At 40.1% G+C, this 16,559-nt stretch overlaps 1 protein-coding gene across 4 annotated transcripts in view; it reads left to right on the top strand.

The window, feature by feature from the left end:
• Positions 1–16,559, top strand: part of mink1 (misshapen-like kinase 1) — a 264,519-nt gene that overhangs the window by 204,186 nt on the left and 43,774 nt on the right. For all 4 annotated transcript variants that reach the window (XM_028798142.2, XM_051924055.1, XM_028798141.2 and 1 more), the window contains 3 exons: positions 1,995–2,121; positions 3,315–3,437; positions 14,177–14,264. In XM_028798142.2, coding sequence (XP_028653975.1) covers positions 1,995–2,121; positions 3,315–3,437; positions 14,177–14,264 — 338 coding nt within the window. The remainder of the gene's footprint in view (positions 1–1,994; positions 2,122–3,314; positions 3,438–14,176; positions 14,265–16,559) is intronic.

Genomic DNA, 16,559 nt, shown 5'->3' with positions numbered 1-16,559 from the left:
CATGTTCCCACTAAATAATTAAAAAAAAACAGCCACCACCAAGTGCATTCCTAAGTTGTCAGGCATATCATGTTGTTTCTCTGTAGGTTAAGGGGAACTACTTTTGGATTCTATGGAAGGAGTTGAGCTAACTTCAACATATTTAAAGGCATTAATTGAATTGATCTAGCTGAAACTCTTCAGATAAGTAGTTATAAACATGCTTGTGCACTATTTGAAACAAAAGCGCCTGAATTGGATAATGAGAACAAAGAGTAAGCTCCAAAGTCATCAGCTTGAAGCACAGACTCTTGTAGCTTCAAAAATATCTTTTGATTAGTAATTGGGACAAGTTGGATATTAGCCATTCAAAGCTGAAAACACTAAATGTCTTCTGTGTTCGTATTTACTGTATTGTCGTTGCCTTACTTGTTGCATTGAGTTTGATTAGTCAAATGTCATAAAAAGAAACATCAAATTGTTAGTAATCTTCATAATCCAACAGATATCAACCAATTTAACAAAATTAGTCACATGTAAATGTTATAAAGATATGGAAAAAGATGATTCGTTGTGGCAACCCCTAACGGGAGCAGCCAGAAGAAGAAAAAGTAGTCACATGTACTGTAAATGTTAGGCTATGCCTGTCCTTCCTTTGATCAGTTTACCATTATGTTGTTTTTCAGTGTTGTCTGGGCATAAGGTCTTTTGATAGATAGATATTTTATTAATCCCAAGGGGAAATTCACAATATAATAATGATAATGATGCTCCTTCAAACTTTTTATTGGATGTGACATTTTAAAATTTTTGAGTTCCTTAGCTGCAGTTAATTCAGTCTTATTGATTATAATGCCACCATCACTGCTGTAGTGCTAATGTTCTTTCTCTTTTAAGTATACTGTACACACACTGGGTTTTTGGGACCCAACAGTCCTAGTAGCACTCATTACTCTCCTCAACCAATTTGTTTAGAAGCAATTGTAAAGGCAAACTTTTTGCTGGCTGTAAGGATTCATAAGAACATACACATAAACCTCTATAATACGTTTGGTGTACAACTGTTGTAGTTTTACCACTTTATTATGTAAAGACATAATAACAGAGCAACATGTAAAGTGTAATTACCAGATTTATTTCTTTGGTACTGCAGAATAAAGAACTGAACAGAGTTGACGTATTTTAAGACTTTTAAGGTAATAAGTTAACTGATGCAGTCTGTTACTTGTACATACTTTATGAGGAGTGACGCAATGGGTTTTTAAAAATACATTTCTCACAAATGTTGAACATCTTCACACACAGAACCTTGGTATTATGGCACCACTTATCCACAAAATCTTGTTAGGTTTTGAGCCTTTGGAGCAGTTCAGTTTCCACTCCACATTAGATAGATAGATAGATAGATAGATAGATAGATAGATAGATAGATAGATAGATAGATAGATAGATAGATAGATAGATCCATCCATCCATCCATCCATCCATCCATCCATCCATCCATTGATCGATCGAAGGGGAAATTCATTATTTAGGGAGCATGAAGTGAATTGAAATTGGTAATTTATATTTGTTTCATGTTGTGTATTTCTAAAAAATAATTGTGCACATCAGTTACTGAATTCTATTTTCTGATTTGTTTTTAGTACAAAAATGTATCGGACAACAATAGATTTCTTATCCTAAATCGTTTTCCTTTCATAATCTGTAGGCATGCAGTTAGCATAATTTAATTTAACTTGATCTGTATTAACCACTGCCTTTTATGATGTTTACTTAGTGATGGGAGTAATATTTATTCACATTGGTTTTTACACGATGCCAGTATGGATGTGATAGCACAAACTATTCCATGACCAAACCCTAAAAAAAAAAAAGTCTGATAAATTGTTGTTTTGAAGTTGGTGAGTTTTTCACACTATATTTTTGTTCTTGACCTTCTTGTTCCTGTTGTGTTGAGTAATTCAGTTGTTATAAAATAAACATTTAAGGTTTTGTTATGCAATATCTTGCAGGTTGCGAAAAAACAAAGATGCTGATACAGATAGCATTAACACAATGGTAGTTCATGATGACGAGGAGCCTTCTCTTGTTAACACTTCCAGCAGTTCATATGGAGATCAGACTATGGTCATGCAGCGGGTAAGAAAATGTTTCTGTCCAACTGTTGACTTTGAACAACTAGGAAATGTTTACCCCACAGTGATTTGGCTCTGGCAAGTATATGAGTGGAGGAAATTACCACTTTCCTCCACACAAAGGTGTTTTTACAGACATCTTTAACATCTCTGTCTAGCATTCTGTCATACCTACACATTTTAAGACTGCTACCATCATTCCTGTGCCCACGAAAACAACTGTAACCTACTTCAATGACTACTGGCCTGTGGCACCGACCTCTGTAACAACAAAATGTTTCAAATGCCTAGTCATTGGTCACATTAAAGCTAGCCTCCCACCTTCCCTGGACCATTAATAGTTTGTGTATTTTACCAATTGGTCCACAGATGACGTGATCACACTTGTCCTAGGATGTGTGCTTTTGAGAAACTTAAATTCTCCTAAACTGTGCCATGGCACAAGACTGCAAATAAAAGCTTTGCACAAAAATATAATTGAACCATGTATCTCTACTGCCTCTGGTCAGGGAAAAACTGTATTTATACTGCATATTCTTTTAATAAGTAAAAGCTGTGTAAGAACTGTTAGCAGCTCTTAATGCTTTTAAGAAAAATAAGTAACAAACCTTATTGTAATATAAACAGCCAAATAGCAGATCTGCTTACAAGACAGGCCTATGTGTCTCCATTTTTACACAAAAATGCAAAATTAGCATCTTACAGATATGCATATTTTTGTGTGTGGGTTTATTTTTTACACTCATTAGGAATTTCTTTGAATGTGTCTAAACATTGTTTGGTGGCTGTCATGGCATGTATGTATTGAAAAATTACCCAGTAAGATTTTGTATATATGATATCTAGCTTATTTGAGCACACTTGATTTAATAGTGCCCTATTTCAGCAGTTTTATTTTTTTTATTTTCTGGTTACTATTTTATGAACTATAAACGGTTTGCTTTGAACAGACTCAAATATGCATTGCAGTGATTATTCTGTAGGACTTGTTAAATATCTTCTGTTTAATATATTTTTTTAAATTAAGAACAGAGTGAATAATAAGCACATCAAATATTTTAAAAGATACAGCAGATACCCATTATACTACATTCCAGAGTTAAATTTACAAGTAAAGAACAATCTTAACTAATATCTGTAAAATTTACTCTTGGGTACCTGTTTAATATCTATTTAATGGAATATTGAATATTGTAGACACCTGAAGAAAAACGAAATCACAATGGATATACCAATTTACCAGATGTAGTCCAACCAAGTCACTCTCCAACAGATCCCAAAAGTCAAGGAGCCTCTCCTAACAAGGATGGCAGCTATGATGTAAGTAACCTTCTGTGTTATGTCATTTCACATGTCACTAAGCAGGTCTGTTCTTTCAGCAAAATATAGAAATCAACAATGTTTATTATTTATTATACTTATGCTGAACTACTATATCTTAAATTATTCCTACCCTAATTAAACTTTTATAAAACTATAACCCGTTTCACTCGCCAACCCCCAGGCGAGTGCTATGCACCAGCAACTGTGCGTCTCTACCGCTTGCGTATTTGGATTTCACTTTCACCGAACAACAAATCTTTTAATTCTCGTGGATGCGCCTCTTCATTGGGAAGAAACGCAACTTTTCCATGATGGCAACACGAATTAGATGATCTACAAGTCTCTGACTTAGTTTAAAGTTTACAATATCTAAATACTTCTGTCATATCACCAATGTCCTTATATTTGATCTCTTTTCGCTGTTCCTTTATTTAACCGAGTAATAATTTCCATTTGTTAGCGCTAATGTGATATTTACTCTGTTGCTTGAGATTTTTCGAATTTTAGTACTTTCATTATCTCTAACCTGCTCTGCATGTGTACCGCGCCAACGTTTTTGAACCTCTTTACGACGTTATACTTTGTCTTCTACTCTTTCTTTTATTTCCGCCCCCACTTGGAGCTGAGAGCGCAGGAACTGTGTCTGACAATAGCATTCACACGAATGAGACGTGAGTGGACCATGGGTGTGGTTGTAAATGTTTGAGAGGACAGCGGGTCAAATCTCTTGGCAAAAAGTTTCGTTTCGCGGGACCTGAAATTATCTCTCATGGGACTTGAAATTATCTCAGAGAGAGTCTTGTCTCAGGATTTCCTTTTATAATAGAGGGATTTGCAAAGTTTTAGAAATAATACGGACGTCTGGATCTATGGAAATACTTTCTTACAAAATATTAAATTCTACATGCCTTCAGTTTGCCATATTGTTACTGTTAATAGCTTTTTGTTACCATTATGAAACTATGCAATTCTGTGACAGTACTCACTTTAGGTCTGAGGTATTTGGTCCATTTTCAATGAATGATAAATGTAATATCCATCCATCCATCCATCCATTCTCTTCCGCTTATCCGAGGTCGGGTCGCGGGGGCAGCAGCTTGAGCAGAGATGCCCAGACTTCCCTCTCCCCGGCCACTTCTTCTAGCTCTTCCGGGAGAATCCCGAGGCGTTCCCAGGCCAGCCGGGAGACATAGTCCCTCCAGCGTGTCCTGGGTCTTCCCCGGGGCCTCCTCCCGGTTGGATGTGCCCGGAACACCTCACCAGGGAGGCGTCCAGGAGGCATCCTGATCAGATGCCCGAGCCACCTCATCTGACTCCTCTCGATGCGGAGGAGCAGCGGCTCTACTCTGAGCCCCTCCCGGATGACTGAGCTTCTCACCCTATCTTTAAGGGAGAGCCCAGACACCCTGCGGAGGAAACTCATTTCAGCCACTTGTATTCGCGATCTCGTTCTTTCGGTCACTACCCATAGCTCATGACCATAGGTGAGGGTAGGAACATAGATCAACTGGTAAATTGAGAGCTTTGCCTTATGGCTCAGCTCCTTTTTCACCACGACAGACCGATGCAGAGCCTACATCACTGCGGATGCCGCACCGATCCGCCTGTCGATCTCACGCTCCATTCTTCCCTCACTCGTGAACAAGACCCCGAGATACTTGAACTCCTCCACTTGGGGCAGGATCTCGCTCCCAACCCTGACAGGGCACTCCACCCTTCTCCGGCTGAGGACCATGGTCTCGGATTTGGAGGTGCTGATTCCCATCCCAGCCGCTTCACACTCAGCTGCGAACCGATCCAGAGAGAGCTGAAGATCACGGCCTGATGAAGCAAACAGGACAACATCATCTGCAAAAAGCAGTGACCCAATCCTGAGTTCACCAAACCGGACCCCCTCAACACCCTGGCTGCGCCTAGAAATTCTGTCCATAAAAGTTATGAACAGAATCGGTGACAAAGGGCAGCCCTGGCAGAGTCCAACTCTCACTGGAAACGGGTTTGACTTACTGCCGGCAATGCGGACCAAGCTCTGACACCGGTTGTACAGGAACCGAACCGCCCTTATATGGTCGAAGTTCTGCCGGAGGTGGGAGTTGAAGCTACTTCTGATAGGGGGCTCTGCCAGACGTTCCCAGCAGACCCTCACAACACGTTTGGGCCTACCAGGCCTGACCGGCATCCTCCCCCACCATCGAAGCCAACTCACCACCAGGTGGTGATCAGTTGATAGCTCCGCCCCTCTCTTCACCCGAGTGTCCAAGACATGTGGCCGCAAGTCCGACGACACGACCACAAAGTCGATCATCGAACTGAGGCCTAGGGTGTCCTGGTGCCAAGTGCACATATGAACACCCCTATGCTTGAACATGGTGTTTGTTATGGACAATCCGTGACGAGCACAGAAGTCCAATAACAAAACACCACTCGGGTTCTGATCGGGGGGGCCATTCCTCCCAATCACGCCCTTCCAGGTCTCACTGTCATTGCCCACGTGAGCATTGAAGTCTCCCAGCAGTACGAGGGAGTCCCCAGAAGGTATGCCCTCTAGCACACCCTCTAGGGACTCCAAAAAGGGTGGGTACTCTGAACTGCTGTTCGGTGCATACGCACAAACAACAGTTAGGACCCGTCCCCCCACCCAAAGGCGGAGGGAGGCTACCCTCTCGTCTACCGGGGTAAACCCCAATGTACAGGCTCCAAGTCGGGGGGCAAAAAAAATATACCCACACCCGCTCGGCGCCTCTCACCGGGGGCAACTCCAGAGTGGTAGAGAGTCCAGCCCCTCTCAAGGAGATTGGTTCCAGAGTCCAAGCTGTGCGTTGAGGTGAGCCCGACTATATCTAGCCGGAACCTCTCGACCTCACGCACTAGCTCAGGCTCCTTCCCCTTCAGAGAGGTGACATTCCACGTCCCAAGAGCCAGCTTCTGTAGCCGAGGATCGGACCGCCAAGGTCCCCGCCTTCGGCCACCACCCAACTCACACTGCACCCGACCTCCTTGGCCCCTCCCATAGGTGGTGAGCCCATGGGAAGGGGGACCCACGTTGCCTCTTCGGGCTGTGCCCGGCCGAGCCCCATGGGTGCAAGCCCGGCCACCAGGCGCTCGCCATCGAGCCCCACCTCCAGGCCTGGCTCCAGAGGGGGGCCCCAGTGACCTGCGTCCGGGCGAGGGAAAACGCCGTCCAAATTTTTTATTCGTCATAGGAGGTCTGTTGAACCGCACTTTGTCTCATCCCTCACCTAGGACCAGTTTGCCTTGGGTGGCCCTACCAGGGGCATAAAGCTCCGGACAACAGAGCTCCTAGTATCATTGGGACACGCAAACCCCTCTACCACGATAAGGTGGCGGTTCGAGGAGGGGTAAATGTAATATGCATGTAATAACATGCATTAAACAATGAATTATACTATGAAAGATCTGTACAGATCTGGGCATTGATGTAATGAAGCAATTTAAAATTCCATCGCCCTGAAAGGCATACACAAAAACTTTTATGTGGAGAACAGGTAATAATTTTGTTGTTTTCCAAGATTTAACAAAGTAACCTCAGTCACTTATCTTCAGTGATAGACTTAATATTAGATTCCCTGAAGCCTACAAAAAAAGTCATAATGCTGGGCCACCTTAAATTCCTTCGCTCCTCGTCATCAGCGTCTTTGTTTTGCAAATGTGTCAATCAGCACAAGCAGTAAGCAGCCTGCTATCCCATCCCCCACCGATGCTGCTGAAATTCTCCCAGCTGAGAAGAAGAGAAGGAGAGCAGGCTATATCTAATCTATTCTTCTAATCCCTATAACTATAAATATCAATGCAACAATAGGCTAAAATGCAATAACTCATGGGGAAATTTTAAACTAAGATTGAAACTGCCTCATTACCAGTTGAGACTATAAAATGACTTTAAAAACTCAGAATCAATGTCTCCATGATGGGACAGTTAACTTTGTGAGCTGGAATGTTAAAGGCCTGAATCACGAATTAAAGAGAAAGAAAGTATGCTCTCACCTAACAGGCTTAAACGCTAAAATAGTATTTTTACAGGAGACCCACTTACTAAATAAGGATCAGTTCAGACTACAAAAAGACTGGACTGGCCAGATGTTCCATTCTAGCTTTATAAAGAAAACTAGAGGGGTGGGAATTCTCATACACAGAACAGTTCCATTTGTAGCATCAGATGTAGTATCGGACCCCAAAGGGAGATATGTGATGGTCATGGGCAACTTGTATAACAGTAAAATGATTCTGATAAATGTTTATGCACCCAATGCTGATGATAAGGAATTCATGCAAAATCTATTTGCATCCATTCCCAATGTGAACACTCATAAAATTATAATGGCTGGGGACTTTGTGTTTTAAATCCACTCTTAGATAGGACTCCTGTGTCAGGGGGGACGATATCTAATACTGCAAAGACAATTACACAGTTTTTAAATGATCACAACTTATCAGACCCCTGGAGGTTTCTTAACCCAAACTCAAGAACATATTCGTTCTACTCACCAGTGCATTATAGCTACTCAAGAATTGATTATTTTTTTATAGATAATAATTTCTTGTCTACAATTAAATCATGCAAATATGACACAATTGTTATCTCCGACCATGCACCTCTAGTCTTGGAGCTAAAATCAATAAGCCCCTCACACTCACCTCGCAGATGGCGCCTTAACCCCCTTCTACTGGCAGACGAGAACTGCACAGAATTTATATCCAAACAAATCAGCTTCTTCCTAGAGACAAACACGCCCACAGAGGTCTCCGCAGGAACACTCTGGGGAAACTCTAAAGGCCTTCTTAAGAGGACAGATTATTTCATTTGTTTCCCACAGAAATAAATTAGAAACCAAGAAAATATCAGACCTAAGAAGCGAAATTACTAGAATAGATGAAGAACAAGCCAGGCGTCCAAGCGAAGCTCTTCACAGGAAAAGGCAGGCCCTGCATACAGAACTTAACATCTTAACAACTAAAGAAACTGAACAACTTATTTATAAGTCTAGACATCATTACTATGAACACGGAGAAAAAGCTAATAAGCTTTTAGCTCAACAAATTCACAAACAAGAAGTTCGCAATGCAATACCAGTAATCACCAACACGAATGGAGAAGAAATTATAGACCATAAAAATATAATGCACACATTTAGAGATTATTATAAATCTTTATATTCTACTGAGCTCAAAGAAGACAACACACAATCTAATGCATTTCTGGATACAATACAGACACCACAAATAGATGCTTTAAGTGCTGAGGAACTGGATAAACCTCTAACGCTAACAGAATTACTAGATGCTATAAAGTCACTACAAAGTGGGAAATCAGCAGGCCCTGATGGTTACCCCGTAGAATTTTATAAGAAATTCTCCACTCAGCTAGCTCCCCTCTTATTGGCAACATTTACAGAAGCTAGAGACAACCAAATACTACCTCAAACATTTCGACAAGCATTAATCACCGTCTTTCCTAAACAAAATAAGGACTTGTTACAATGTGCATCATACAGACCAATTTCACTCCTGAATAATGATAAGATACTCTCAAAAATTCTAGCTAGAAGGATGGAGAAAGTGCTGCCCTTGGCAATATCACAGGATCAAACTGGATTTATTAAAGGCCGACATCTATCTTCCAATCTCCGACGCTTGTTTAATGTTATATATTCACCAGCAAAATCAAACACCCCAGAGATATTACTATCATTAGACGCAGAAAAAGCATTTGATATGATTGAATGGAACTACCTTTTCACTGCATTGGAGAAATTTGGGTTTGGCCCGAATATTTGTGCATGGATCAAACTACTGTATACCAATCCAGAAGCTTCAGTTTGTATTAATAACATTTGCTCAGACTACTTTAAGCTAGAACGTGGCACCAGACAAGGATGTCCCTTGTCGCCACTGCTGTTTGCAATCGCCATTGAACCACTGGCGGTTCACTGCCGAAATTCTTATCAAATAAAGGGGATTGTCAGACTGGAACAGAAAATTTCTCTATATGCAGATGATATGGTTTTATATATATCAGACCCAGAAAACACTGTCCCTGCAGTTCTAACAGCACTAACAGAATTTCAAAAGATATCTGGTCTTAAAATTAATCTGAATAAAAGTATACTCTTTCCAGTGAATTCACAAGCATATAATATCAGATTGGACACCCTACCTTTTACCATAGCAGATCAGTTTAAATACCTAGGTTAAATATCAAAAGTAAACATAAAGCTCTTTATCAACAAAATTTTGCCTTCTGTATGGAAAAAATTAAACAAGACCTGGATAGATGGTCAACCCTTCATCTCACTCTAGCCGGAAGAATTAACGCTGTTAAGATGAATATCCTTCCTAAACTTCTTTTTTTATTTCAAAACATTCCAATATATATCAATAAATCATTTTTTAAGCAATTAGATTCAACAATAACCTCATTCATTTGGAACTCAAAACACCCATGTATCCGAAGAGCGACCCTACAAAGACCTCAGGCAGAAGGTGGCATGGCTCTACTTAATTTTCAGTTTTATTACTGGGCAGCAAACATACAAGCCATTAAAACCTGGACACAAATAAATGAACATACACAGGCCTGGTCCGCAATAGAAATAAAATCCTGTAGTACTTCTTTATACTCCCTGCTGTACTCTCCAATAAATGCAAGTTATCGCAAATATACTAATAACCCAATTGTGCTTTATTCACTTAGAATATGGAACCAAATTAGAAAGCATTTTAAGATGGAAAATCTTTTATCGGTGGCAGCTCTGCAAGAAAACCACCTCTTTCAACCCTCGCAAACATATCCAGTTTTTAATACCTGGAAAAGTTTTGGGATTAAAATGCTCAGAGATCTTTATATAGACAACATATTTGCATCTTTTGAACAATTATGTTCCAAATTCAACCTCCCAGCTACACATTTCTTTCACTATCTTCAAATTAGAAATTTTGTTAAACAGAAATTGCCCGATTTTCCCCACCTCGCACCCTCCACAATGCTGGAAAAAATACTGCTCAATTTCGAGGAATTAAACACCATTTCCGCATTATATAAAATCCTATTAGAGTCCCTACCTTTCAAAGATCCAAGAGGACATTGGGAAGAAGATCTCTTAATCAATATATCAGAAAAGTAGTGGAAGGTAGCAAAGCAGAGAATTCACTCGAGCTCCATATGCGCAAAGCATAGAATTATTCAACTAAAAATTATGTATCGAGCTCATCTGTCTCGCTTAAAACTGTACAAAATGTTTCCAGGGCAAGATCCAACCTGTGAACGCTGCAACCAAGCTCCTGCCTCACTGGGTCACATGTTCTGGGTCTGCACCAAATTAACATCATTTTGGACAAAAATTTTTAAGTGCCTTTCAGACAGCCTTGGGGTCACAATCCCTCCTAACCCATTAACAGCTGTGTTCGGGGTTCTTCCAGACGGACTTGAAGTGGAAAAGGATAAGCAAACGGTGATTGCATTTACTACACTTTTGGCACGCAGACTTATTCTGTTAAATTGGAAGAATCCTAACTCTCCTCTGATAAGTCAGTGGGAAACCGATGTTTTATATTATTTGAAATTGGAAAAAATCAAATTCTCAGTTAGAGGATCTGTACAAAATTTTTTCAAAACCTGGCAGGATCTGATCAATATTATTTTAGAATAAGAGAAATAACTATTACCGCATTTAATTCCCTTCTCCATCTCTTAATTACATATATATTTATTTCTCCCTTTCCTTTGCTTATTGTTGTCTTATTAAAAAGCCCTAAGCAATTCTCCTTTAGCTAAGCTCTCCTTCTCTGGGGTGGGGTCTGATTTGTCTTTAATTTGTTTGGTTATAAATTGATCTATTTGTATGGAATGATTACAATAAAAATTAATAAATGAAAAAAAAAAAAAAAAAAAATTCTCCCAGCTCAAGTCTGCTTATCTCAGAGTGAGGTGCCTGGAATTGTACAGGGTAAATAATATATCGTTATTTGGAATACATACATTTCCTGTGTGTTTCCTGTCACAAGGATCTGGATAAATGTAGGATGATAGGAAATATGAGGCAAGAAATCTTGAACACATAACTAAAACAGAGCTTTTTTTCATGTTATAGTTCAAATTAATAAAATGTGTTCATGAAATGTATAATGTGTGGTTTAACAAAACAAGTGCGCCTATATTCAAGAATATAACCAAAGAAAAAGAAATTATTCCATTTACATGTTGCCATTAATATGTAAAAACCAAAGTCCATTTATCAATTGCATGGGTGGGTTAGAGGTAAGAATGGCTGTTTCTAAATCAAGAGGTTGCTAGTTCGATCCCAGGTCCTCTCCCCATTTTCCGTTTTGAGTAGTGAGCTGCTGTTATTACTATTATATAATAAAAACCTACATTTGATTTGAGTATGTAACATCCATCCATCCATTATCCAACCCGCTGAATCCGAACACAGGGTTACGGGGGTCTGCTGGAGCCAATCCCAGCCAACACAGGGCACAAGGCAGGAACCAATCCCAGGCAGGGTGCCAACCCCCACCGCAGGACACACACAAATACACCCACACACCAAGCACACACTAGGGCCAATTTAGAATCGCCAATCCACCTAACCTGCATGTCTTTGGACTATGGGAGGAAACCAGAGCGCCCGGAGGAAACCCACGCAGACACAGGGAGACCATGCAAACTCCATGCAGGGAGGACCCGGGAAGTGAACCCAGGTCTCCCAACTGCAAGGCAGCAGCGCTACCCACTGCGCCACCATGCCGCCCGAGTATGTAACACCCGTTGTAAATTTTTGATACTTGTAAAAGTTATTTTTTTTTATTCAGTTTTATCCTTTCAGTCACATTCATGTGGTACAACTAAGTAACTTGGCTCTGCCTCTCTGAGTCGATGGCATTTATCTCCATTCCTTTAACAAGAGCAGCAATAACCACAGTTGGTGCGGTGGTTGATGCCTGCTCAGAACTATTTATTGTACCGGCAATCAAAGATATGGTGACTGCTATCAGACTATCATGCGGCATTTGCCCTTTAACAACAAAGACATCCATGCAGAACGTGTGAAAACTACAGATGTGCAAGTGCAATGCTACTCCTTATTTAGGAAAAGATCCCAGTCGTCCCACGTGAGAAGGACTTTCTGAGACTGTGGTCATAAAGCCGTTTCTGGACAAAGACAGAACCGTAACAACAGGCAACTTCTTCACGTTGCTTTCGCTGGCTGCTAAACTGTTGCACTGCAACACAGCTCTGCTTGGCACCATAAAATTGGACAGAAGCTTCCACCTGCAGCCAAAGTCACTTTAGTACTAACAGTGTATGTCCCCAAAAAGAAGACGTCTGTCTACATTCACAGTACCATGCACCATAACACGAATATTGGACAAGATCGGGGGGAAAAAAATTACGTTCAAATGACAACTCATGTTCAAATGACATAGCGTTTTCAAATAATTGCATTTTCATGCATAGATGGATGTGTGCGTGCATGGTTGAGGCAGGAAAATATTTGATATCCAAGTGGTTACTGGAATATAAAAAACACTTTCACAGAGGTATAATGAAACAAGTGTGCCTTTATTCAAGCATAAAACTGAATAAAAAAAATTACAGTTAAAGTTATAGACTCAAATCAAACGAATATTTTTATTATATAATAGTAATTATAACAGCAGCTCACTACTCATAATGTTAAATACGGGAAAGACCTGGGATCGAACACGCAACCTCTTTATTTAGAAGCAGCCATTCTTACTTCAACATCAGCCATGGAATTGATATTTGCGCTTCGGTTTTTACATATTAACAGCAACATGTAAACTGAGTAATTTTTTTATTCAGTTATTTTTTAATAAAAGCACACTTGTTTTGTTATACCTTTTGTGAAAGTGTTTATTTGATATTTGGTATTTGATATTTCACATATTATACATTTCATGTCAACATTTTTTAAATTTTTACTTTAACATGATAAAGTTCTGTTTTAGTTATGTGTTCAACGTTTGTTGCCACGCATTTCCTATCATCCTACATTTACCCAGATCGTTGTAGACATGGAACATACATGACATGTATGTATTCCAAATAACAATATATTATTTACCCTATACAACTCCAGGCACCTCACACCCAGATAAACAGACTTGAGCTGAGAGAACTTCAGCTGCGTCAGTGGGGGGGGGGGTTTGTTATAGCAGGCTGCTTGTGCTGAATGACACATTTGCTAAACAAACACGTTGAAGAAGAGGTGCAAAGGAATTTATGGTGGCCCAGCATTACAACTACAATCTAATAGGCTTCAGGGATTCTAGTGTTAAAGAGCATGGCAGTGTTATAAGCTGTTTTCCATATCTCAAATCACCAGATCTCAGCAAGACTAGATACTCATTAACACTTTGGGAGAATTGTTAGAGGCATTGTTTTCTTCCACTGTTATAAAACTACATTTTTCATTGAAGAATGGCATTGCGGCCATCAATTGTTTCTAGGAACTTGCCGAATTTATGCCCTGTTGCAGTGAAGTTGTATGGTAATTTAGTGGTTGATTAATTAACTTTTAATATAATTTGCAAAGGTGTGTACCTTATCCTGTCAGGTATTTGTAACTTTGTATGCATTTTCTAACATAACATGTGGTGGTTTGTGCTGCCATGGAATTACTTCATAGCAGGGAATGGTATACTGACTAATTTATTTCACTTGCTGTTCCACTCTCCGATTTGTCATTTTGCAGTCACGTGGCCTTGTTAAGGCCCCAGGCAAGGCGTCATTTACCACATTTGTGGATCTCGGAATGTACCAGCATCCAGGTGGAGCTGGGGGTAAGTTAAATTCATCATACTAAGCAAACACATATTCAGTAGAGCATTATTTTTTTTTTAATGCACTAAAGGAAAATAAAGTCTTGCTTGATTTCTTTATCAAACATAGTCAAAAGCTCAGTATGTTATATAACCTAAAAGAAGTCAAGTTGTTGTCCTTAAATGATTGTTCTGATCAGGTGGGAGCATCTCAGAAAGCACATGATAAATTTTGGATGGGTACTTTCATACAGCCTTAATGGCATTTATTAAATATTTTCTGTACTGTATGTATAAACTCAAATGGGCTTTTTAACTCTGTGCTAAAGCAATGCAGTGTTAGCAGGTTGTAGTTTCTGAAGCAGTTCCAGAACAACCTGACTTGTCAAGGGACAGTTCTTTTTTTGAAAGAAGTACTTTCCCGTATATGTAATTTACTTTCAGGCAGAAACCAGTGTTTGCTTCTACCAGTACAAAATCCTTTATGCCATACTTTGTGTGCTTGTCTGGCATATATTTGCAGGAAAAAAAGGCGTTCCTTGTATTTTATCATAGATTTGTCCACAGATAAATCACGGCCAGGCAGATAAAATTGTTTATATGTTAATTCCACAATGTCAAGCAGGAGGTGAACTTTATACATGGGGTTATAGCCTGGCTCACCCCTTGGGATTTGCTTCTGGTTATCACAGAAGTGAATAAAACTTTGCAGTAGCACGTACCTATCACACGGCATAACCTGTCCAAAGCCACCAGGGGAAAAAGCACGTTTGGACCAATGCTCCCTGAAGTTATATCACCAGTCTAGTCCCATCTCTATTTGTAATGCCACAAAGCGCCCTTCATCTTGTCTTTTGTTGTGGGTTTCCACTTTCAAAAACGAGAATGCGGTGAAAGCACATCCCGCGATTCAAAAAAATTGCTCTGCATACCTGTTTGTCTCGTCTGACAGTAGCTGAAAAGCAACATCAGGAAAGAGCAGCCTGAAGTAGTCCAGTGCCTGGTAATCTGTCGAGTCCAACAGCAAGCCATGCTGTCTTGTGAAGTCCGGTAGCCAGTTTGGCTCCCACGGATCAATGTCTGGGTATTCCTCCCACATGAACCTTGCCGTAGGTGCGTCGGCTACGCAAATGCACTCAGCTGGCAGTTCCTCACTCTCTCACGCTCGATTTCCTGATCACTGTCAACAAAATCAGAGTCTGACTCAGCGATAATGTGCAAAACATCGTCTACTGAGTATTTTCTTTTCTGCACTCGCTTCGCTCCCTCGTGAGATGTCGATGCCATCTTGCCTTTGTTTACATTTCGTAACTCACGCACACGCAAGGATTAGATGCTGAGTCAATGAGTCTAACATTTCTTAAACCAAAGAGGGGGATGCCTGTGACATAACAGTGAGTTTTGTTGCTTTTAACAGCTGATTGTCGCCCTCTACCCCTGCATGTCGACTTTTGTCGACATGTACCCTTAACCCCTCCTGTCGATAAAAGTCGACATCCATCCTAAAAGAGTTAAGCGTTTTCAATTTCTCAAGTGCAGTAGGTGAAGTCCTGCTTCAGAGCCAGTTTCCATTGCTTGATCTATTATGTCATTCACATACCTCCAAACATACATTTGTGGCTAGTGAGCCCATATATTGGCTTCATGCTGTTCCTTCAGGTTGAGCCTGACCCTGCCCTCAGGTATTTGCTGGCAATAGGACATGAATGTGAATATCCCTGCTCCAGCTAAGGTTTGCTTTTGTTTTTAATAAACTTATTAATGTCATATTTTTTTGGCCCCTTGGGATTTTTTTTCTTCCTTGGGTAAGTTTGCCATTTGAGACTATACCAGGATCATACAGCTACCTCCAAAACAATTCAAGGGAACATGAGCCCTACCATTATTGCAAAGTCAGGGTCCTAGGATTAATGGTTGTATTCCATGCAATACAGTGTTGTTTCATTTAACGTTTGGTCTGACTTACTTTTTGTTTTATTCAAGGTTTAATCTGAAAGTAGTCCAGTTGTTTTGATTTTAATATAATCAACATATTGCTTGTCTGCTGAGCATTCTGTTATACAAGTGGGAGGCCTACAGAGGTTGTTGCTTATTAAGTGTCATCTTGACTTGCATATCTTAACCACAGTATTTGAACAGATTTAAAATATTTTGGTGTAAGAAAGCAAAATCTTAAGGAGAACAAATTTGGAGAAATATCTTGCTACTGTTTATACAATTATTTGTTTCAAGTCTGTTTTAGCTGAAAGTAAAGTACTTGCAACCGAAACTTACATGAAACTTAGAGCTATGGGGTTCTTCTGTAATAAATTTGAA

This window comes from Erpetoichthys calabaricus, chromosome 3 (genome assembly GCF_900747795.2).
Source record: "Erpetoichthys calabaricus chromosome 3, fErpCal1.3, whole genome shotgun sequence".
Classification (NCBI taxonomy): domain Eukaryota; kingdom Metazoa; phylum Chordata; class Cladistia; order Polypteriformes; family Polypteridae; genus Erpetoichthys; species Erpetoichthys calabaricus.
The sequence above is the reverse complement of the archived record's forward strand: the minus strand, read 5'-3'. Positions and strand labels throughout refer to the sequence as shown.